This window comes from Hemiscyllium ocellatum, chromosome 3 (genome assembly GCF_020745735.1).
Source record: "Hemiscyllium ocellatum isolate sHemOce1 chromosome 3, sHemOce1.pat.X.cur, whole genome shotgun sequence".
Classification (NCBI taxonomy): Eukaryota; Metazoa; Chordata; class Chondrichthyes; order Orectolobiformes; family Hemiscylliidae; genus Hemiscyllium; species Hemiscyllium ocellatum.
The window spans coordinates 128,936,991-128,962,129 of NC_083403.1; the positions used below are offsets into that span (position 1 = coordinate 128,936,991).

Genomic DNA, 25,139 nt, shown 5'->3' on the forward strand with positions numbered 1-25,139 from the left:
AATTTGAAAATATTTTAAAATAACTTTACCTGGACAACCCAGGAACTGTTTGCAAAGGCCATGATATCTCTTTCCTCCCAAAAAAATGCTGAATCAGATCGCTTGATCATTTCAAACTTGCTCAGCAGTTTCATTGCATATACTTTTTGAGATGCTTTATGTCGAACCTATTGGGAAAGTATAATTTATTACTCTGGATTCACATATCTTTAAATGTAAATTTGATGTGTTACTTGGAAATATTTAGAATTTCCAACAACCTAAATTTTCATTGCCTAGTTGCGTGGGATATTTTTTATATATATATATATATATATATATATATATATATATCAGTTAAATTTTTATGTATCTAGTCACTACCAAGGAGTCACTCGCGATAGCTTCTTTTTCCACTTGCATTTATCCTTTGTTTCCTCCCAAGTATCCTTCAGATGCTTTTCTCCTCATTGTTAGCGTTTGCATGTGGAAAAGGTGCAGCTCTGCTCACTGCTCCCTATCCCAAACTGCCCACTGCCTCAACTTTTAGCTGCTTGTCTGACACCCACTGGCAGATGAGCAGAATTCAAAACCAATATCTTCAGCTCTTATCACAAACTATATTGCTTAGCCAATGACTCATTTCCCTTTTCCTGGCAACTGTTGCAGGATCAATCAGACTATTTGCATCCTTATCATCATACTTGACACAAAAAGAGCTTCTGATCATGGATCTGCGTCATTTGTAAGAGTGGTTATATAATCATATCCTTATCTCAGTTTACTTGCTGTCAAATCCTATTGGTACAAACTTGACCAATATTCTAATATTTATCTGACAAGCCTCCCATATTCAATCCGCTACAAAATGTAAGTTCATGCTTACGTATAGTTAGGGGATAGATACTGTTCTCTACACCTAGGATCGAAGGCTGTGTAGCCTGCCTGGTGCCTGGGTTCAAAATATCTCACCTGGGTTGCAGGAGAACTTGGGAGTGGGAAAGGAAAGGTCCAGCTGTCATACCTATTGAAGGTACCATCAGTGGACGTAGAATGAGGAAATAGATTTTGCTGAGGGAATGAGAGCAGTTGGCGTCTAAATTAAAAAACATAACCAAAAAGATAATAATCTTCAAATTACTACCTGAACCACGAGCTAATTCAGACAGGGAAATCAAGATTAAAGAGATACACATGTGGCTCAAACATTGGTTTGCAACAAACTAGCTTGATTCAGGAGGCATTAGCATGAGGGAAGGACAAAGCTGTTCTAATGCTTCAGAAACCTGAAGCATTCTGAGACCAGATTCTTGGTGAATCTCATAACAAGGGCTGTAGTTAGGGCTTTAAACTAAATAGTTGAGGGGGAGAGTTCAGTTGCATGGAAAATTATAAAATCAAAAGTAAAGGAGCAATTAGGATTGCAGGTTAGTGATGAGGTTGATTGCTACCAGAAAGTGTAAATGTCATCCTGCACCAAGCAATCATTGAAGTGTACGGAAACTCAGTAATAGAACAAACTTAAAGGCTTCATATCTTCATGCACAAAGCATTTGAAATAAAGTTGAATAACTTACAGCAGAAATCAAGGTAAATGATTATGATCCCACAGCCATTAAGGAAATGTGGTTGCAAGGAGATCAAAGCTGGGAACTTAACATTCAGGCATATTTGACCTTTCGGAGAGACAGGAGGGATGGAAAAAGTGGTGCAGTACAATTAATACGATATAAAAGCTATAGTGATGATCTAGGCTCAGATGATGTAGAGTCTATTTGAGTGGAGGTTCTAAAAAAAAACAAGGGAAAGAAGACATGGGTAGGAATAGTGTACAGACTCCCAAAGAGTAGCTGATGTGTGGGTGAGACTAGAAATCAATAAATAATAGGAGTATCTAAAAATAGAGAAATAATTATGGGTGACATTAATCTTTACATTGACTGAGTTAATCAAATTAGAACGGACTGCGACAACAACTAAATCAAAGAGTGCATTGGGGATGATTTCCTGGAGCACTAAGTCATGGAGTCAATGAGGCAGCAGGCGATCATGCATTGGGTATTGGGTAAAGAGGTAGTTTAATAAATTATCTCAGAGAAAATGATCCTGTAGGAAGTAGGGATCATAGCACGATGAATTTAATATGTAGTTCAACAATGAGAAACTTGGCTCAGAAATAACTGTTTAACTTAAATAAAGAGAATTACAATGAAATGAGGATGGAGTTAGCTGAAGTAAACTGAGTAGATAGATTCTTCTGGGAGAAAGTGAGGACTGCAGATGCTGGAGTTCAGAGCTGAAAATGTGTTGCTGGAAAAGTGCAGCAGGTCAGGCAGCATCCAAGGAGCAGAAGAATCGACGTTTTGGGCATGAGCCCGTCTTTCCTCATTCCTGAAGAGCTCATGCCCGAAACGTCGATTCTCCTGCTCCTTGGATGCTTCCTGACCTGCTGCATTTTTCCAGCAACACATTTTCAGCTCTGGGTAGATAGATTAGCAGGAATGATAGCTAGCAAGCAGTAGCAGATACTTAAGGAGGTAAGTCATACAAAAAAGTAAGGAGAAAACATTCTAAGGGATGTCTAAACTAACCATGCCTACCCAAGGAAGTGAAGAAGAATATTAAGTTGAAAGAATGCCAAAGTCAGTGAAAACCCTGAACACTGGGATAAATTCAGAATCCAATAAAGAAGGCTTACAAAGACAATAAAGATACAGAACATAAGCTATTAGGGCAAACTAGTGAGGGATATAAAAACTGACAGTAAGTGCTTTATTAGATATATGAAAAGGAAGAGAGAGGTCAAAGTGAATATAGACACCTTAGAAAATGAATCTGAGGAGACAGTTTGGGGAGCAAAGAAATGGCAGAGGAGTGAAACAGATATTTTAGCATCAGTGTTTACAGTGGAAGATATGTTGCACATTTCATTAATATTAAAGAATACAGGGGAGGGATCATGTACCATCATAATCATTAAAGGAATAGTATTAGTTGAACTAACATAGGCTCTCTGGCCCTGATGGCTTCCATTCTAGGATTCTAAAAGAGGCAGCGACAAAGACAGTGGATGTATTGCTGGTAGTTTTCCAAAAATGATCGGGTTCTGGAAAAGTATGAGAGGAGTGGAAATTTGCTAATACAACTCCCCAATTCAAAAAGGGAGGGAGCCAAAAAAGCAGGTACCTATAGGCCAACATCTATTGTTCAAAAGGCATTAGAGTCAATTATTTAGGAAGTAATTGCACAACATTTGGACAATCATACTCTCATCAAGCACAGTCAGCATGGCTCCATGAAAGGCAAACTGTGCCTGACTGATTTATTAGAATTTTCTGAAGAACTGTCAACCAGAACAGATAGAGGGGAACCAGCAGATGTGTTGCATTTGCACTTCCAGAAGATGTTCAACAAGATACCTCATAACAGCCCATAGTGCTGTAGGTAGTATATTGGCATGGGTAGAGAATTAGTTCATGGGCAGGAAACAGCAAGTGTGAATATGGAGTTCTTGTTGTCACCAGTGGGAGAACAAAAGAACAGAATATTATTTCAATAATAATTGAAAGTTTTCAAAAACTGCAATACAAAGGGACTTTGCGTACTTGTTGATGAAACACAAAGCTAGCATCTAGTTGCAACAGGTAATCAGGAAGGCTAATGGAATATTGGCCCTTATTTCAAGGGGATTGGAGTAAAAGAACAGAAACAGCCTTACTGCAACTGTATTGTACAAGGTGCTGGTCAAACACACAGCTGGAATACTGAGAGTAGTTTTGATCCACCTATTTAAGGAAAGATATCAATTTATTGGAGGCAGAGAAGTAAAATGATTCATGGTATGGGGGGGGGGGGGGGGAGTTGTCTTATGAGTGAAGATTAAACAGGTTGGGATCTACTTACCAGAGATTAGAAGAATGAGAGGTGATACCATTGAAACAGATAGGATGCTTAAGGGGTTTGACAGGATAAATGCTGAGAGGACGTTGCCCCTCATGGGAAAGTCTAGGACCAGAAGGCGCCATCATAGAATAAAGGGGTGCAAATTTAAGATTGAGATGAGGAGGATTTTTTTTCTCTCAAAGCACTGATTGATGGGGGCAGTGTCCTTGCATACACTTAAGGCTTAGATAAATAAAATCTTAATCAGCAGGAGAAAGCAAGACAAGGGGCAGAAAAGTGGACATTCCCACTGTGTGGAGGAATGGGCTTTAGGGGCTAAATGACCTACTCCTATCCCTATCTCTTGCAGGCTTATGCAAAACCCTGTTGCTTCTGTCCTAGTCCACACCAAGTATTATCATCCATCATTCTCTGCGCTTTGAGTGGCAATGGCTCCTGGTTGAATCATGATTTCAATATTTTTATCATTTTCAAATTCTTTCATACCTCACCCTGAAACATGTATTCCTCTAGCTCCACAACCTTCTGCAACACATGCCCGCTTCTAAATTCTTAACACCTACTAATTCTTAATTTTATCTGTTCTACCAATGGCGGCCACATTTTAACATCTGAAACTCTTTACTCTGAAATTCCCTTCATAGCCCACTTTGCCTCTTTTTTTAAACCTTTAAAACATTTGAAACTCATATCCTTGACTAATCATCTGCTTTGATACTTTTTTTGAATTAATCTTAAATTTTGTTGAGTTAGAACTCCTGTGAAGCTTTAGGATACTTTACTACATTAAAGGCACAAACATAAATATAAGATGTTGCTGCTGTAATTGAGCAATTTCATATCCAATTGCCTGAACTCGATACCATACGTTTATGCCAAACATTATTCCTGGATTTCCAAATTAATTCTCAAAACAAGTTGCAAATGCAGAGAGAGAGACGTCCCACACATCTAACACAGTAATATTCAGTGCCAGTTTTATAGGTAATTGTCATGCTTTTGGTATTAATACATTGTAGCAATAAACAAAAAAAAGACTCACTGAAATAAAATGGTTTCATTACACTTTTCAAGTCGTGCTCTATTACTCAATAATATTGCTCAACTCCAAAAGAACCTTTGGAAAACTGCAATGAAATCATAAATATTTTCATAACTAAATTCACTCCTTAATTAAATTTGAGTTGCTATCATATGTTTCACCAAGGCAATGTCTTTATTATGAGGAAATAAAACAGGCAGGCACTACATTTGTGGGACTACACCTCCTGTGTTTCTATCAAGCAATGATGTTTGGCAAACAGAATAAGTATGCCCTGTGTTTTGACACAAAAGTATGATGTGGAAGAGCCATTGTTGGTCTGTGGTGGACAAAGATACACATGACAATTCAACGGGCTTATTTGAAATTACAATCTTTTGGAGCGCTGGTCAGGTGAAATCACTTCACCTGACAAAGGAGCAGCGCTTCGAAAGCTTGTGATTTCAAATAAACTTGTTGGACACAAAAGCAATCATCTAAATCCAGATCACAAGTCAATTGTAAACTCCACTGCTATTTCCTGTGCTGTTAAAATTTCATTACTCACCAATTCACTTTAGTGTAGAATTAACAGTATGAATCCCAGAAATGTGTGAAGAGAAAGCATTAGGAATTCAAGGCTTGTCCAAATGAATAAGATAATCTGAAGGTAAATATCTATCAACCTGATCTTAATTTTGAGTTTAAATACAACTCACTCTGCCATCATGATTGTTCACGTAATTTCCACTCAAAAGACTCTTCCCACTTCTTATTAACTTTGGATGGAGTCAATGGTCATTTGGTTTATTTGCTCCAAAGGATTGAAGATTACCTACCAGCTGAACTTCACCGAATGCACCTCGTCCTATCACTTTCACAACCTCATAGTCCTCTGCTTTCATTTGCATTTCTCGAACTTTGCCCATTACTTTGTCATCTGGAGAGAAAAGAAATTCATTTAAAACCGCTTTTGTTATCTGCAAACAATCTTACAAAACCTTGGTATATACATTGATTCGAGAAAATATTCATTATCTAGGTTCAAGCAGGCAACAGTTTGAATAAGCTGTAGCACAGTGGCGTATGAAGATATTCAGAGATGGCTCTTACAATCTTATTTCCATTGGTCTAGTGCCAAACTTGCTAAACTCCCTCACAAGGTATTAGTAATATTTATATACACAACCTTGGTTTCACTGTGGACCATGAGTTTTTCTTTCCTGGTTTACCACCCATTCTGTGACATTTTTCACTCAAGCACTAATGCTCCCTCCAAATTTTCTTTGTACAGGCGTATTAGATAAACTACAAATTCATCTAAGCAGTATTTCCCTGTCCATGACCAGCTTACATTTTTACAAGTCAGTGAACTTTCACAAGCTGTGAACAGCCTGCATGCATTTCAATGCATGACTCATTCCCAATTACACGTTAGCAGCAGCACTGCTTGCTTCCCATGGGTCCCATTCCATTTATAAGGCCCTATTCCACCTCTACCTCTCATGTGCCATATTCTGCCTCTGATCTAAAAGTCCATTCCAGCCTTCCACATATCTGCCCTACTTTGTCTCATTTTACACATCGCACATCCTTGCCCTAACACAAGAACTGGCACTTGTAGGATAGCAAATGCAATTTCGAAGAAAGAGACAAAACGCAGAATTTGAAATTCAGCCTGAGGTCACATTCCACCTTAACAATCCAGTGAATTGAAACTCTCAATCCGGTCACTGCTCACACCCATGCTTGCCACTGAGTGGCTTGCTTTATTTTAAAACTTGATAAACTTCAAAAGCGTTGTGTGGACATGCAACCTAGAAGGAACTCTGCGCAAAGAAGTTCTAGTTAAGGGTCTGAGACTTGGCTACACAGCATGAATATTTCCTTACTTATAGAATCTTTCATGACGAACAGAGTGATATTCGTGTAAATTACCTGTCTTATCCTTCCTTTTTCCTCAAACCCACGACTCTCTCAATCTATGCTTATGTCTATCACTTACTTATGAATATTACCTATTGAACTATTCCACCACTTCTATTAAAACGAGGTTCATTAAAACGAGGACATACTTGCTCAAATCATTCCAGACAATACTTTAGCTATGTGCTTTAAAAACACAACACATTTTTAAGTTTTGCACCAAAATTTCTAAAGTAAACAATAATAATGGTAACTCTGGTGACTAATGATAAAGTACAGTCATTAAGGCACACAAAAAGTTTAAACTTACATCTATTTAAGAAATTTTCAATATTTTTGTTCTTCCTTAGAGCAGGAAAGTCCAAATCCTGGACCAGCGCATTGAGGCCATCCTGAAAAATAAAGCTTGTGTTACTCATGAAATGTATACAAGTGTAACATTAATAGGGATATTTTGATTTAAAGAAAAGGAAAGCACAAAATAGTGAATTTTAACAGTAGAACCACAAAGATACATTCACCCATTTAAAGCTAAGGACCAAAAATCCAGAAAGCTGCTAGTCAAATATGTAGGCTAAGTCACAAATCTACGTATATTTTGAAGAATTCATTTGAAGCATAGCATTAATGAAAATAGTCAAAGCATAGTCAGAAGTATCAATCCTCAGGTTTGGACTATCCATTCTGAAAAAATGCGAAGTTTCTTGTTCATTTTACTCAAATTTCTGTACATCATCCCGAACACCATTTCATTTCAAAGGCCATAAGTAACACACATTTTTATTCATTTGTGGGATGAGGGCATCATTATCTAGGTGATCAGTTTTTGCTGATCCCTAATTGCCCTGGAGGTGGTGAGCTGCCTTCATGAACTGTTGCAATCCCTTGGAGATACAGTCAACCACAATGCTGTTGGGAAGGGAATTCTGGGTTTTTAACCCAGAGACAGATGGGACAGAGGAACTTGGTGAAGTACTGATGGTACAGGACATACTCAGGTCATGATGGTGATGCCTGGAACATTGTCCAAGTACGAGTCCCGGAGTATAACTTTGTCAGGCTGCTGTTCAATCTGCGGGATAGTTCTCCCAATATTGGTAAAAGTCCCTGGATGGCAGTATGTAGGACTTTACATGGTTAACAGGACTGTGTTTGCCTGCATCGTTTCTGGCAATTTATATAAATATAAAGCAGCCAGCTAGTAACTGCCTTCCAAAAAAATTGTTTTTTTTCCCCTTTGTTGATTCACAGTTGATCAAGTGACTAGTAATTTGTCCAAGATGATCATTTCTGAAGTTTCAGAACCACAGTGATTAAACTGACCAATCGATCAGGTTGGGTTTATCTTTACACCCCTTTCCAAAAAAGGATAACATTTAAAATTCTCCAGTTCTATGACCGCACCTATATCCAAAGAGTTCTGAAAGACTACCTTTGTTGGAATGGTCACTTCTGCACTAGAGGGTGACTGGGTCCCTCTGGAGCTTTTCCCTTGCTCCACTGAATGCTAGGTTAGAAGAAACGTAGCAAAGAAGGAAGAAAATACACTTGCTTTGTTGCTCAATTTTGATCAAGTTATTTTCAGGTAGCTGATAATCAACTATGCCAGTATAAAGTTATATTTATTTCAATGTAAGAATACTGTTGTATATTGAATTTTTGGTGTTTGCTATAATAAATTATCTTATTTGGATCTTAGATAAGTTTGAACTGTTAATGAAAGCTGAAAGCAAGCTTTATAGTCATTTCAATGATACACAGTTGTATTCACCATCTTAAGAGATCGGTAATTTTTTAAACAGTTGTATACTACTATATTACAGCTCACTCTGTTTTCTGTGATAATACATACAAGGAAACAGATCATTTTCTCAATTACCAGAGATTCTTCCATCACAACTGAGCAGAGGATATTATATAGAGAAACAAGCTTATAAAAACTATTTTGGTTGCAGTGGGACCAGCTACATTTAACTTTGGCGTACAGAATGCTGTATTGATAGCTGTGCAACTCAAATATACAAGAACACATAATTAGCAATGTTGCAATTAAGTTAAGATATGGATTCATTAATGAATAAACAACATGGATGAGGTGTTGGGTGTGGGGGAGGAGGAGAGAGAGACAGACAGACAGTTAAAGGTTTGTGATGGCCTGAAGATTGGCTGGGTGGTTAATAGGTAAGAACAAGATTTCAGTTTACAGGAAGATACAAACAAGTTGGTCAGATTGGCAGATCAGTGACAAATAGAATTTAACCTTACAAAATATGATACGATGCACTTTGGAAGAAGTAACAAGGTAAGAGAGTACTCATTGAATGGCAGGACACTGGAAAGCTCAGAGGTGTCAAGGACACTGAGGTGTCTGTCCACAGATTCCTGATGGCCACCACTTCATTAACCTTTATTTTGTGACACAGACTATAGAGCGGGGAGGTTGTATAACAGCTGTGCAAAACTTTGGTTAGGCCACAGCTAGAGTACTGTATGCAGTTCTGGTTATCACACTTTAGGTAGGATATGATAGACTGGAAGGGGTGCAGGAGAGATTCACCAGGATGTTGCCAGGGTTGAACCATTTTGGCTATGAAGAGAGATTGGACAGGCTTGGATTGATTTCTTTGGACCTGATTGAGTGTAAAGGACGGACAGAGTGGATAGGAAGCAGCTGCTCCCCTTAGCTGAAGAGTCAATAATATGGGGACATAATTTTACAGTGGGAGAATGGAGGGTATTTGAGGCAAAAAAGTTTCAGAGGATGATGGGAGTCTGCAATGCACTGTTTGGGAGAGCAGTCGGGATGGAAACTTCAGAACCTTTAAAAAGTACATAGATGAATACTTGCAAATAAGATTCAAAGTTATGGCCTATGTGTTGAAAAGTAAGATTAGTGTAGCTAGGTCAGTGCAGACTTGATCAGTAAACAGCCTTTTATGCGCTATATAGCACCATCAATTCATTCCAATTATAAATAGGGGATTAAAAGTAAGCTTTTATTTGTAACAGTCTTTGGCTATGAAGTACTTTACAGTGTCCTTTGACAATAATGTATTTACCATGAAACCTATGACTATTTTTTACTATATTTGTTTATATCATCTCAAAGAGAACACTCACACAAGAACAGCAATATAGGTTACAATGTAGAAAAAGTTCCATTCAAAACATAAAACCAGTAAGATTTCTGTATAAGATAACTAACTGAATACAACTGAAAGCTTTTTTAAGTGCATCAAATACTGACACAAATAAATCAGAAGTTATCAAATAAGTTGCAAGTGAAAGCTTTTCAACATAAAAAGCAAGCAAGATACCATTACAAAATACATAGGACATTCTGCTTTAAAATTTAGAGAGAGCTCATCAGAGAATAAATCTTTTGGCCCAAACACTAAAACATGCAGAGAACAAAATAGATTGGTTATTAAGTTATTATGCAAAAGAGAACATCAGGTAGTTACAAGTTTATAGAACCATTGAGTCACGGAATTACAGAGCCATACAGCACAGAAACAGACATTTTGGTCCAGCTCGTCCATGCCAATGAGATGTCCCATTTGCCCAGCATTTGGCTCGGATCCCTCAAAACCGGACCTATTCGTGTAGGCATCCAGATATCTTTTAAATGTTGTACCTGTTCCAGCCTCCACCATCTCTTTTGACACCTCATTCCAAATATTCACCACTTTCTGCGCGAAAAGATTGCTCCTTAGGTCCCTATGTATATCTTTCCCTCTCACCTTAAACCCATGCTCCCCAGTTTTGAGCTCCCTTACCATGGGAAAACGACCTTGTCTATTTATCCTATCCATATCCCTCATGATTTTTATAAACCTCTATAAAGTCTCCCGTCAGCCTCCGATGCTCCACAGAAAACAGCCCCAGCCTATTCAGCCTCTCCCTCTAGCTCAAACTCTCCAACCTTGGAAACATCCTTGTAAATCTTTTCTGAACTCTTTCAAGAATCACACAACAACTTCCTTATAGCAGGGAGATCAGAACTGAATGCAATATTCAAAAAGTGGCCTCACCAATGTCCTGTATAGCCATAACATGACCTCCCAACTCCGATACTCAATGCACTGACCAACAAAGGAGCGCATACCAAATGCCTTCCTCATTAACATGTCTACCTGCGAGTCCACTTTCAAGGAAATATGAACCTGCACCCCAAGGTTTCTTTGTTTTGCAACTCTTCCCAGGACCTTGCCATTAAGTGTAAAAGTCCTGCCCTGACTTGTCTTTCCAAAATGCAGGACCGCACATTTATCCAGATTAAACACCACCTATCACTCCTCAGCTCATTTGCCCATCTGATCAAGATCCCACTGTGCTCTGTGGTAACCTTCTTCGCTGTCCACTTCACCAATTATGATGTCATTTGCAAATTTACTAACCGTATCTCCTATATTCACATTCAAATCATTTATGACAAAAAGCAGTGGATCCAGCAGTGATCCTTGTGGCACAGGTCTCCAGTCTGAAAAAATAACCCTCCACTGCCACCCTCTGTCTCTTACCTTTGAGTCAATTTTGTATTCGCGTGGCTGGCTCTTCCTGAATTCCACGTGGTCCAACCTTGCTAATCAATCTATAATGCTAACCCTGTCAAACGTCTTGAAGTCCATACGAACAACATCTACCATTCCGCCTTCATCAAAGTTGTAAAGTATCAGAAAAGGTTGAGGTCAGAAACCTTTACTCAGATTCTTCCAATGAAACTACCCCTCCTCCTTGATTCTTGAAACAAACAAGTGAAGTTATTCAAACACTCATTTACCAGGGTGACCTTTTGGCCCTTCTGTCTGTGCTGGCTAACGAAGATTTAATTATTCAAATCCTATTTTTCAGCTCTTGATCCATTGTCCTGGAGGCCTTGGCAATGCCAGTGAATATCTAAATACTGCTTAATTGTCGAGAGCTTCTGATTTAACCACCCTTTAAGTAGTCACTTTCAGATTCCCACCACCCATTTGGTGAAAACATTTCTCTTCAACTCTCCTCTTAGCCTTCTCCCTCTTACCTTAAATTTATGGAAAAAGTGTCTTCTTATCCATACTATTTATGTCCCTTATAGTCTTATACACCATTAATAGGTTCCCTCACAATCTTAGATGCTCAAAGGAAAATAACTGACTTTATCAATCTTTCCTCACAGCTCAGACCCTCCAGTGCAGGTAGCATCATGGTAGCTCTCCTCTGCACCCCCTCTAAAGCAATCACATCCTTCCTATAATGGGGTGATCAGAACTGTATGCAGTACTCTAATTGTGGCCTCACCAGCATAACCACCTTGATCCTGCAGTACATGGCTTGATTAATAAAGATGTGTCCCATATGCCTTTTAATATCTACCTGCTCTGGAACTTTCAGAGTTCTGTGCACATGCATACCAAGGACCCTCCTATCTTCAGTACTCTTTAGGATCCTACTATTTATGGTCTACTCTATAGGTCAACTAAATTTCTATTTTTTTCAACTGTTTTGAAACTTTTTGATTCAAGTTTCTTATACTTTGAAATAAGGATAGAGAGCATTGAAATTAGAAAACTGGTCACTATCTATCAGGCCATTTCGTGCTACCCTGTGTAATAGACAAGTTACATATGTATTATAAAACAATCAGAACACCCTGAAATCATTTTAATATTTTCCTCACAACACTAATTATAATTAGCTGCCAACCACTTTAAATGATGTTAATTAAAAGATGTCAGGAGATGTTGACTAAATTCTTTGCATGATCAATCATCTTCCCTAAATTCTTAACAACCCTTCAGATTGTTGACGTTTTAGGAAAGATGATAAAAGGTTGGTAAATTTTTTAAAATACACTAAATTTGAAGAGAGTTAATATAGTGCATATAAGAATAAATAGGGTAGTTCACACTCAATTACTCCATATGTGACACATATGTTGCACATGCCAAACTATAGGTAGAGCTTCCATATATTGCAAACATCTTCATACATAAACAGGCTCATATGTTGCAAAAGTGCTCCACAAATAGCCCACCTGAATGGTCAAAATGATTGCTGGCATCTGTGGAATATTTTTTATCCCAATGAATTACCACCTTCAAGAGCAAACAGGAAAGGACAATGTGGAAGACTAGAAATAATACAACTAGACACAGAGCAAACAGTCATAATATATTAAACCGAATCAGGTGTCCAAAGGAATGTGAAGTTAGATGCACTGCTCATAACATCAATATGAACGTATTTGCAAATTCTAGAGTGTTAAACAAAACTGGGAGTTCAATTACACCAGGTACAGTCTTACGGTGTGCACAGTGGTGTAGGTTGTGGGCATTATGGATGGATGTCAGATCACATTTCTATTCCAGTGGTTAACATGAAACCACAGTTTTTGACAGATCTCCTTTACAGAGCTATTGGCCTAACAGGACAAAGAACTGCTGGAGACCCGAAACAAAAACAAATTACTGCTGAAACTCAGCAGGTCTTGTTGCATCTGTGACAAGAAAACAGAGCTAATGTTTCGAGTCCAATGACTCTAATGTGTTCTGATTAAGATTCACCAGACTTGAAATACTAACTCTGCTTTCTTCTCAAAGATGATGCCAGGCCTGTTAAGTTTTGCCAAGTTTCTATTTTTGTTTAGAGCTACTTGTGCTTGTGAAACAGGATCTTACGCTGAGCTAATGCATTCAGTGAAAATTATGGTTTACATATTGTTTTTAATAAAGACACACATTCAATTAGGAGATGCTGATATTCCCTCTAACTTTCCTCTCAAGAGGGAGATAGAAAGAGCCTTGGTGACATTCTTGGAAGTATCTCAGAATTTCTGGTACAGTGTATTGGTTCTGTATGCTCTATGATCATGCAGGTGGTTGATTAGCTCAGTTAGCTGAATGGCTGTTATGCGATGTAAAGAGATATCAACAGCAGAGGTTCAATCCTTGCACCAGCTTGAGATTATAATGAAGACTCCAATTTCTCAACCTCTCTCCTCACCTGAGGCATGGTGTATCTCAGGTTAAGTCATCAGTCATCTCTATAATGTGAGACCAACCCTATAGTCCTTGACAAGTATGGTGACTTTACCAATAAACACGCTAAGGAAGTGATCAAAATCAGTTGTACAAAGTTATGCTGCTTTAGAAACTTTTGTCATTTTCATGAACTGGCTTTTGGGAGAAGATTAAGCAAAAACTGCTAGGTCCAGTTTTTCAAACGTTTCATTTTTTTATTTAGCAAATAATTATGTTCTTTGCATTACAATCCTCATAGAGACCAATAACATTAACAAGAAATTTCAAGTTCCACTCAACAGCTGAAAAGAAAAACATCACAAGATTTCACATTAGCAACTTTTAATGTGATAAATGATCAAAATACTACATAGAGAACACTACTTGCCTGGGCAGCATCTACTTCAAAAGACAGAACATCTCCCCCTTAATGCTTACCATACATCACCCTCCAAAGTCTTTACAGCAAACCACCTACATTTGCTCCCAGTTTCCAATGGCTTTGCATTTCCACAAGTAATAACCTCAAGTGACAATCACCAGGTGTCTCCTTTAGTTTTTAAAGCAGTTCCTTATCTGATTTTAGCAGTAAAGCTTGTCCAATATTTCTTGACATCATGTCAGGGTGAATTTTCTGGAATCTTCAAAGAGCTGTAAGGTGTATCTCTTTGACTGGACACCACCTTCATTCCATACTTGTTGCGATCATTCACAAAGCCAAGAACCAAACTCTTTCTTGGACTCTTCATGTGGACGCATTGGTTACAAAGGCCCAACACCTCTTCTTCCTCAGGCAGCTGAGAAAATTTGGCATAATGGCAAATACCCTTGCCAACTTTTATACGTGCACTATCGAGAGCATTTTCTCTGGATGTATCACTCCAAATATGGCAACTGTACCATTCAAGATCGGAGACTGTGACAAAGGCCAACCTCCCATCTATAGAATCCATCTATCAGGCCTGTTGCCAAGGAAAGGCTGCCAGCATTCTCAAAGCTCCATCCCACCCTGGCAATGTTTTTCTACAACCTCCTCCTTTGGGGAGAAGGTACAGAAGCCTGAACACATATACCAGCCGGTTTGGATGCAGTTCCTACCCTACTGTTGTTAGAATACTGAATGGACAATCAAACTCTTCAGATTCGCCTGTATCAGTGTTTTTGTTTTTGCTGCTGTTTACCTATTATTTACTTATCTATGCTACTTAACTCTGATCTGCCCACACTGCTTGCAAAACAAAGCTTTTCACTGTGCCTCGGTACACGTGACAATAAATTCAATTCAATTCAATTCAAGAAGTCTCATAGCTGATCACATAAAACTGTTGAGATAATTATTGCAGAGAAGCCTGTAACCTGACTTTAGAAATGGCTTCTTCCATGCCAACTTTAAATCTATTAGCCTTGCATCCAGGCAGAAATGCTGATTTGGTTGTTATTGACCCCAAATCTCTTTCGTCTTTAGAAATAAATAAACAAGCCATAGCACCATTGTTTACATCCTGATTATTTTCAACATCTTTCTGGGACTTTGGAAAACAAGTCTGACCATTGTGAATTCAAACTGCTGCCATTGTCATTCAGTCATGGAGCTGTGCAGCACAGAAACAGACCCTGCGGTATAACTCGTCCATGTTGACCAGAAATCCTAAATTAATCTAGTCCCATTTGCCAACATTTGGCCCATATCCATCTAAACCCTTCCCATTCACGTAGCATCCAGATGCCTTTTAAACATTGTAATTGCACCAGCTTCCACCACTTCCCATCTCTGCATGCAAAGATTGTCCCTTAGGTCCTTTTTAAATCTTTCCCCTTTCACCTGAAATCCATGCCCCCGAGTTTTGGACCCCTTTACCCTGGGAGAGTGAGCTTGGCTAGTCACCCTATCCATGTCCCTCACGTGACACGCAAGGGAAAAGAGTCCCAGCCTTTTCAGCCTCTCCGAATAGCTCAATCCCAGCAACACCCTTGTAAATCTTTTCTGAACCCTTTTAAGTTTAAGAGCATCTTTCTGTAGCAGAGAGACCAAAACAGAGTGGCCGAACTAACCGCAAAGCCCACTAGTCCAGTAACACAATCCATTTTCCCCTTTGACTTTGCTCAAGGAACTGCTCCAGCTTGCTTGCAAACAGGCTACAAAGATCACATGACCATCTTCATTTGGTCTTAAGTTTAAAGAAATAGCTTCTAAATAATAAATAAAAACCGAAAGAACTGCGGATGCTGGAAATCAGAAACCAAAACAGAAATTGCTGGAAAAGCTCTGTATGTCAGGCAGCATCTGTGGAGAGAAATCTGAGTTAACATGTCAGTACATGACCTTTCCTCAGAACCTTCCTCCCCGAATTCTGAGGAAGAGTCACTGGACCCAAACTGTTAACTCTGAATTCTCTCCACAGTTGCTGCCAGACTTGCTGAGCTTTTTACTCCATAATAACGTTCTTATAAACCTTATAATTATATCATTAGACATGAAGGCTCCGTCTCAGCAGTTTGACTCTCAGAAAACGCAAAAAATAAAATGACTTTTTCCCAACTAAAATTATGCTCAGCACCAAAATTCCTTCGCAACAAAATGACATTGAGGGGGAGGATGTTGAGGCTCAGTTTTAGGAACAGAGGACAGGAAGTTAACTAGATTCCCAAGGTTCTTGCTTAAAGTAGAAAATATTAGCAGGAAATGGAATCACAGTTAACAGAAATATTTTAAGGAAACGCTTTTAAAAATGACATTAAGTTGTATGAATTATATATTCAGATTTCAATAGCATTAAATAAATTTGCTAATAGACTTATCAAATTGTAGCTTTCTTTAGAATGCTAAGACTATGATTTTGCATGCACTTGGGCACTTAAAGCTATTATCTGCTGAAATATGAACCACAAATGTAACAGAAAAAACAATAAAACATTCTGATTTGTTGTTAAAAAAAATTACCAAGTACATCAGTCTGAAACTTCAAGATTTATCCACTCTAAGAATACAGCAGATGGAATTTACCAACATGTTTCTTTCAACCTCAGCTATGTACAGAGTAGGTGCCCATATCATGTACAGTAGTCCACGGTCTCTGTGCCTTGCCACGCAAGTGTCAAGCAATGATCATCTCCAATGACAGAAAAATCTAACCGCCCTATGAATTCAATGGTATTACGAGCAATGAATCCCCCACTCAGAACATTTTGGGTGTCACCACTGACCAGGAATTGAACTGAACCAAGCCATATAAATACAAGGATTAACAATCAAATCAGAACTAGAAATTCTGCAACAAATAACTCATTCCTGACTTTCAAAAGCATGTCCATCATCAATAAGGCACAAGTCAGGAGTACAATGGAATATCTTTCTTACCTAGATATTTCAAGAAGCTTGACACCATCTGGATAGAGTAGCCTGCTTAATTATCAAAAAGTCAGACATTTATTCCATCCACCATTGATGCACAGCAGAAAATTACCAGGCCACTCAGCACCTTCCAAACCTACAAACACTATCAACTAGAAACACAAGGTCAACAGATACATGAGTACACCACCATCTGAGAGTTTTCTTCAAGCCATTCATCATCCTAAGCTGGAAATATATAACCCTTCCTTCAGTGTTGCTGGGCCAAAATCCTGAAACATTCTCCTTAACAGCATTGAGCGTGTATCTGCACCAAATGGACTACAACGTTCAAAGCTCCAGGGCAATTTGGAATAGGCAATGAATGCTGGCCAACTTCCCATGAATGAATTTTTTTAAAAACCCACTTAAACTACTTTTTCCAACCACACTTCTGCCCCAACTCTCGGAAGTCAAAACTTTCCAAATTAATCTCTATACATCCTTCACATTTTTAAAATCTCCCTAATCAGGCTTTTGATTATGAATCCTCTAATAATAATGAATTTCAAAGCCCCTGGAAGGGAAACAAGAGGAGAAAGTGCTTGATTACACAAAATGTGAAAAATGCACTGAATTGTCAAATTCATTGCTAATAGTAAACAATTTATACTTTAACCCTGAGACATGATTAATGAATGTTCAACAAATTGAAGTATAGGCCAGTATACCAGGAAATTATAATCCTGTGCTTCAGAATGGCAGTTTTTATATTCAGGTCAGGAATCATTTAATTTGTTTTTTACTGCTCATTTCGTTTTTCTGGTGTCACTTTGTTTTCTCTACACCTACTCTAGAACCCAAAATAGTGCCAAACAAACCACTTGTCAGGTACACAGTGAGTCACTTCATCACAACCTTTATTTCCTATATTTTCAAAGGTTTCTTCATTAGTTTCTTAAAAAAAGGAATTTTTAGCATTTATTTCTCACTCCCTACCAATTTCAATAATTCCCTTACATGAATGCAACAAGATTGTAGCAAAGAAAGGATATTACCACCAAAATAGTGGTTAGAAATATTAAATCAACACTTTGACTCATCAGGAGTCAATGTAGGTCATCGAACACAGGGGAACGCCATTAAAGGGGAATGGGTTTTGTCGCGAGTTAAGACATGAGCAGTTGAAGTTTTGATACCTTCAAATTTACAGAGCATAGACCTTTGGAGACTGCTCAGGAGTTTACTTAAGCATTTGAATCTGGAGGTAACACAGGCATGAGTATAAGGGCTACCGCAGATAAGGTGAGAGAGGGCACAGTGAATGAAATTATGGAGGCTGAAATAAATTATTTGTGATGCGCAAATAAACTTTCAGGATTAATGTAACAATGACTGTTAACAGACCGCTTAGCCTCAAAGTACCAGGTTGAAAGATAGAGTTGGTAGGTCGACAACAGAATTGGCGTGGGGAGTGAAAACTGTGGCTTCAGTCTTCCAACATTTAATTCATGGAAATTTCCGCTGTTACTGGATGTTGATAATTTAGAGTAGTGGAGGCGTCAAACGAGCTAGTGTTGACAGAGCTGAGTGATATCGATGTACCTATGAAAACTAAGATCATGCCTTTGAATGATGCTGCCAAGAGGTAATACGTAGATAAGTCTAAGTGTATAGGAAACAAGATAATGATGTGGGAGTAGGAAGGGAAGCCATTGCAAATGATTGTCTACTTTTGATTGTTTAAGTGAAAATGGTAACATATGACAGCAGTTTCATCTAGCTAGATGACAGCACAGAGGCATTGCAGGAGGTGGCATGGCAAACATTATCAAATGCAGATTAAACATCAAAGGACAAGGAAGGAAACTTAACTCATGTCACAGTTAAATAGGTGCCATCTGTGCCTTTGGCAAGAGCTGGTTCAATATCGCAAAAGGGAGGAATTCAAGCACTGAGTTCGAAAAAAGCAATGAATGGATTTGGGAGATGACAACATGTTCAAGGACTTTCGAGCAGAAAATTAGGTTGGAGAGATGATAGTTTGCAAAAAATGAAGGGATTAACAGTTGCATTTTTGATGCAATGGAAGACAATAGCAGATGTTTAAGTGGAAAGAATTTGCTAATCTAAATTTAGTCTAAGTTAGAGGGACTCCATAAAATTAACTAAAACTTCAACCAGCAATTTGAATATTACACCATTGCTGTGGTTTGGGGACAGGGTCGCAGAGGTTTCTGACTATGATTTGTCACTTTCCCATTTCAGACAAAACGTTGGAAACACTGCTGGATATTGCCTTGAAGAAAGGATTGCCAATCACAGATTCGTGGGCGGCACGGTGGCAGTGGGCTGCACGGTGGCACAATGGTTAGCACTGCTGCCTCACAGCGCCTGAGACCCGGGTTCAATTCCCGACTCAGGCGACAGACTGTGTGGAGTTTGCACGTTCTCCCCGTGTCTGCGTGGGTTTCCTCCGGGTGCTCCGGTTTCCTCCCACAGTCCAAAGATGTGCGGGTCAGGTGAATTGGCCATGCTAAATTGCCCGTAGTGTTAGGTAAGGGGTAAATGTAGGGGTATGGGTGGGTTGCGCTTCGGCGGGTTGGTGTGGACTTGTTGGGCCGAAGGGCCTGTTTCCACACTAAGTCTAATCTAATCTAAAAAAAGCTCTGCTCATGCACAATCATGGTGGTAATTTGCACACCCAGTTCTAATGTCAAAAAGGGGGTTGAAAGTAACTGAAGATGATGGGATTCTGTAGATGTTATCAAAATATTTAGGCAAAAATCTGACAACTTATAGTTGCTTACTAACTTATCTCATCAGTGTACAGCTTTCTCATACATGCAAATCAAACTATTTGAAATCTTTTAATACATGTGACGTAACTGTAAATTTAAAAAATACTTCCCCCCCAATTGGTCTTTTTTTCTCAATGTTCACAACTTAGCTTGCAAAGTACTTCATCTTTACGTTACATGAGAAGTTTGATATTATTACATCTTTAGAAGTACACAAGGTGGAAAGTGACTGTAATAAATACAATACGAACAAAGCTTGTTCAAGCCTCCCTGTTCAAAGTTTTGAGATGAAACCAACAATCTTACAGTACAAGAATATGAAGGATACTAGAATTGAATTACAGCAGGTGGTTGCCTGTATGCTCTTGCTTTCAGTAACTCAGAAAAGTTGAAATTAAAGAAATACTACCTGACACAAACAAACCAACCCTCAAATCAATTGTTAGTAATGCTGCAAAAGGATCAGATTGGTGTTCTTTTAAGGACTGTAAATGAGTTGCTCTAAAAGGGTTAAAAACACAGTCAAGGGGAATAAATACCAGTTTTGATAGTAATGTTACTATCCATGAACAAATATAAATATTATATTATTCAGTGGTTTTTGTGCATTTAATGTACTGGGTTTCAGAAAAATAACACATGAATCACAAAGGGTGCTTATAACTTACACTTCCATTTCCAATATCCATTTTCTCTCCAAAATCTTTGAACATTTTAGAACCTTGTAAATCCATGCCCCTCCTTCCCAACAAGTCTACATTTGAATATTTCCAATCAGGTTCTACCCAGTTATTTCACTGAAACGATCCTAAAAAATCAAATACCATCCCATATATGTGTGAATGTGATTTAAGTGGAGTCTTTTGCACAAGTCAACACACCTTTCTCATATTTTTCATCCATTATCTAGCGAACCAGCTGGTGCCACTCTTATCTTTCCAGTTCAAGGTCACAGAATCATTTGCAACAGCTTCTCACCGCCACAATTTTTACCTCTGGAATCTGTCAAGGATTTAGTTTTGCTCTCCTCTCCATTTCTCATTGACAAGTTATAAAAGCAGTTATCCTGGAGATGCTGTGGAGCAACAGCAGCAGAATTGTATTAAGCCACAAGCTATAATCTCATGGTCCCACATATCATTCTCACTATAATCATCATCAACCCAGACAACCAAACCTCAACAGTGGACAGCAGGCAAGAGTAAACACAGCAAACTTGTTACAACCCTATTTGGAACTGTTAACGTTTGAAGAAGAAATCCAAACACCCAACAATTATCCAACAAGAATTCCACAAGATTTCACATTTTTAAACAAAACAAACTTTACCGTTTACAAAAAAATTTCAAAGTAAACATCAACATTGTAGCACTTTATATAGTATAAATATATTACTTCCCCATGCTGTTCAGGAATTGTTTGTTCATTCACTTTCACAGGGAGTAACTGAAAGGTATATCACAGCTCACTGGAATTTTTCTCATTTTCCTTACTATTTGAACTAATCCTCTGCAGTAAGCCAATTCTTCCATTTGATTTTGGCAACATGACTCTCCACCTTTATTTTTAACCGAACCTCAAGACTGTAGATGCCTTAGCTTCTCATTCTGGTTGCTGTCATTCAAGTGCTAACCCCAAGCTTTATTATTTAACTCGAACAGTTTACTGCCATAAGGCTGTGTGAATACCACCATACTAGCTGCAATCTCAAAGAAATCATCCAGTTCCTTTTATCTTATGAAACCCAATTTGAGATAGAATCTATCTGCATTTCATACAGTGAACAGTAAAGTTAGTTCCTTCTCCACTTGTAACACCTGAGTACCACTTCCTGTTGGCTGTCTCTTCAATCTCACCATCTTCAACAAAGCAAAGCTCACTACTGCTCTGTATGCTGCCAGTTGGCAAACACACAAGTTAAATCAAAAAAAAACTTTGACCCAAGACTCCACCCTGAATCACTATGGCAACGTGGCATGCTTTGGGATGATTCAACCATTAATATAAAACAAGCTATTTTATCTTCAACACTACTTGAATTCTGCAATTTGTGAATAATTTATATTTCTGATTCTGTTTAAGACTCTTCCCTAAAATTGTTAGCTCTTAGCTTCTTTATTGAGATAATAGACAAGTTAGTTCCACCAGAGGTCAAATATGAGCCTCTTAAGTTTTTATTCCACTCTGATCTTGGGATATAAAACATATATAAATTAAACCTAGGCTTCTTTGATTTGCATTTACATCAGAGCTGTTTTGCTCACATCTCAAACAAAAACCTCATTCATCTAGATTTAATACTATAATTTGCTGAGACTAAAATCAAATCAAAAAAATTCTGAACTCGTGATTCACAACACATTGAACAATTAATGAGAAATGGCAGCTCCAAAAACACCAATTATTGTCAATGACGGTACAGCATGTCAGTGCAGAGGTTAAGGCTAAAAGATGCTTGAGGCCATATTTAGCTAGAAACACCAAATCAATAATACATCTTGATGTCCTTCTAAAGGACCCAGTATCAGAGATGTCAGTCTTCAGTCAACTTGATTCACTCAACATGATATTCAGAAACAGTTGCAGGCACTAGATACAGCAAAGGGTATGGGCCTAACAAAGTCTCATCTGTAGCATTTAGTACTCCTGACCAATCCACACCACTAGCCAAGCTGTTCCAGTGCAGATACATTTCTGCCATCCCTCTAACAATTTGGACAACTCCTCAGGTACATTCTGTCCACAAAAGCAGGACAAATCCAATCTATTCAATTACTGCCACATCATTTCAATGTGAATAATCGGCAAACTGATAAGTGACACTGACAGTGCTAGTTTGTCCAGTGTTATCTAGCCCAACAACCCATTCGCATTCCCTCTGACTTTAGTATCTTGAATATTCTGATTTCATTTGAAACACTGGCAGTAACATCTTCATCTATTTTGGTTTCAAGCTCTGGAATTTCAATAAAACTCTGTACCTGTTTTGTCCTTGAAGCCCTTCCTTAAAGCTCATCTCTCTGGCCATGCTCAAAATCTTCTATAGTTTGGCTGTTATTCATTCGATTGTGTTCCTTTGTTAAAGGCATTACATGAATTTAAGTTCTTGCTGTGAATTATATGAAGTAGAAATTAAATGTAGGAAGGTTAAAGTAAAGGAAGATGATCTAGAAAGTGGAGTGTTCTGACAGACTACAATAACCCCAACGCTATTGGTCTCCAATATATGGCACTGTGAATGCTTGCTCTAATTTAGCTCATAAAACAGACATTATCCATAAGCAGATGTGGGAAATAAAAGAAAAATCTGAAATTATTTATATAAGCTGTTCTTTAACTTCTTACAAGGCTTAGCAGAGCAGCTTGGAACACTCCCTTTTTATTTTTGGAAATGGAGCCCCAAATCAAGAGGTGACATTTTGACCACCTATCACATGGATCAGAAACAGTGTTTAGTGAAAGGAAAATATAAATAATTTCGGCATAATTTCAATTTTGCCCAAAGAAGGACACCATTTATCATCACATTTCTACTTACAGTACTATGACTGTTTTGCTGCCAACATTGATGACCTAAGTAACGGTCTAAATGCTGTTCCTGGCTGCAACATTTTTAAAGTTTTGCTTGGCAAAGAAGATGCATAGCATTGACTATTCAGTGGAAGTGATTATACTGTCTAAAAATATGCAGCAGCTAAGTAAGTAAAGGCAAACAGAAGAAACCTGTCTTGCTGACACCATCACACTACAGATCTAGAAATATGGTTCCCTACATAGACAAATTAAGCGTGTCACAATATCACCTTCTTTACATCTGAAAGGCAGATATACTTGTGGAAAAGAATTCAGCAAAGTATTTAAAAAATCTAAAAAGATGCTTGATCCATCCAAACAACACAATCTTAGTTTCACCCCTTTTTCCTTTTCTTCAAGGTGAATTTTAACATTTTTGTTTATTTTCCAGCTATCCCACATTTTACCTCACTGACTGATTTTGCAGGATCCTGAGCCAGATTGGTTGGATTGCAATCGATGTATCTTTTGAAAATTCTCGTATAATAAAACAAAGAACTGCAGATGCTAAAGATATAAACCAAAAAGAGAAATTGTTGGAGAAACTTGGCAGATCTGGCATCTGTGCAGAAAAGGCACAGTTAACATTTCAAGTCCAGAGACTTTTCTTTAGGCCTAATAGAAAGAGAATGTTTTTCAATGTCACTGTACTTTCCCAACTGATTCACCATTGTACACGATGATCAGGGGCTGGGAAGATTGAGCCCAAACAGTCAGTTCTGTTAGTGCAGAGAAAATAGCTTAAACTTATTAGCTTATTTACGAACAAAAGCTATTCCCCAACTGAAACTCATTTTCCATCCCACCAGCATCCCTAACTAAAAGATCATAAGCCATCATTTCTGCCACAACCAGGTATTCCCCTATCCCGCCCCTTACCAGGATTTCACAGGGACCATTCCCTTCAGGACCCAACACCTTCTCATACATTCACAAAAGTACACCACGTACCTGCTTACCTCGTTCCTCAACATCCAAGGTTCCAGATACACTTTGGGGCGGCACGGTGGCACAGTACCTAGCACTGCTGCCTCACAGTGCCAGAGACCCGGGTTCAATTCCCGCCTCAGGCGACTGACTGTGTGGAGTTTGCACATTCTCCCCATGTCTGAGTGGGTTTCCTCCCAAAGTCCAAAGATGTGCAGGTCAGGTGAATTGGCCATGCTAAATTGTCCCTAGTGTTAGGTTAGGGGTAAGGGTATGGGTGGGTTGCGCTTCGGCGGGTCGGTGTGGACTTGTTGGGCCGAAGGGCCTGCTTCCACACTAAGTAATCTAATCTAAACTTTCCAGTTGAAGCTACAATTTACCTGAATGCCACTCAAATGTAGTTAGTCTACTGAATTCATGGCTCACAATGTGATCTCCTCTGCATTGACGAGATAAAACTAGACTGAATACCTACATTCTGTCCCTAAAATTAACCATGAGCTTCCAGATGCCTGCCACTTCAACACATCAGCATATTCCACGGTCAAAATTTGTCTCAAGCCTGCTGCAATACTCCAGCAAGGCTCAAGGCAAATTGGAAGAACAGCATCTCATATTTCTCTTGGAGGCTCTGCAACCTTCAGGCTTCAATAGAGTTTATGAATTTTACAGCC

General features: G+C 38.5%; 1 protein-coding gene across 3 annotated transcripts in view; it reads right to left on the bottom strand.

Moving 5' to 3' along the window:
- The window catches only part of rock2a (rho-associated, coiled-coil containing protein kinase 2a), a 221,407-nt gene that overhangs the window by 123,370 nt on the left and 72,898 nt on the right, over positions 1–25,139 (bottom strand). For all 3 annotated transcript variants that reach the window (XM_060853502.1, XM_060853497.1, XM_060853491.1), the window contains exons 2-4: positions 7,140–7,221; positions 5,743–5,843; positions 30–167 (exon numbers count right to left, since the gene is read on the bottom strand). In XM_060853502.1, the coding sequence (XP_060709485.1) occupies positions 30–167; positions 5,743–5,843; positions 7,140–7,221 (321 nt within the window). The remainder of the gene's footprint in view (positions 1–29; positions 168–5,742; positions 5,844–7,139; positions 7,222–25,139) is intronic.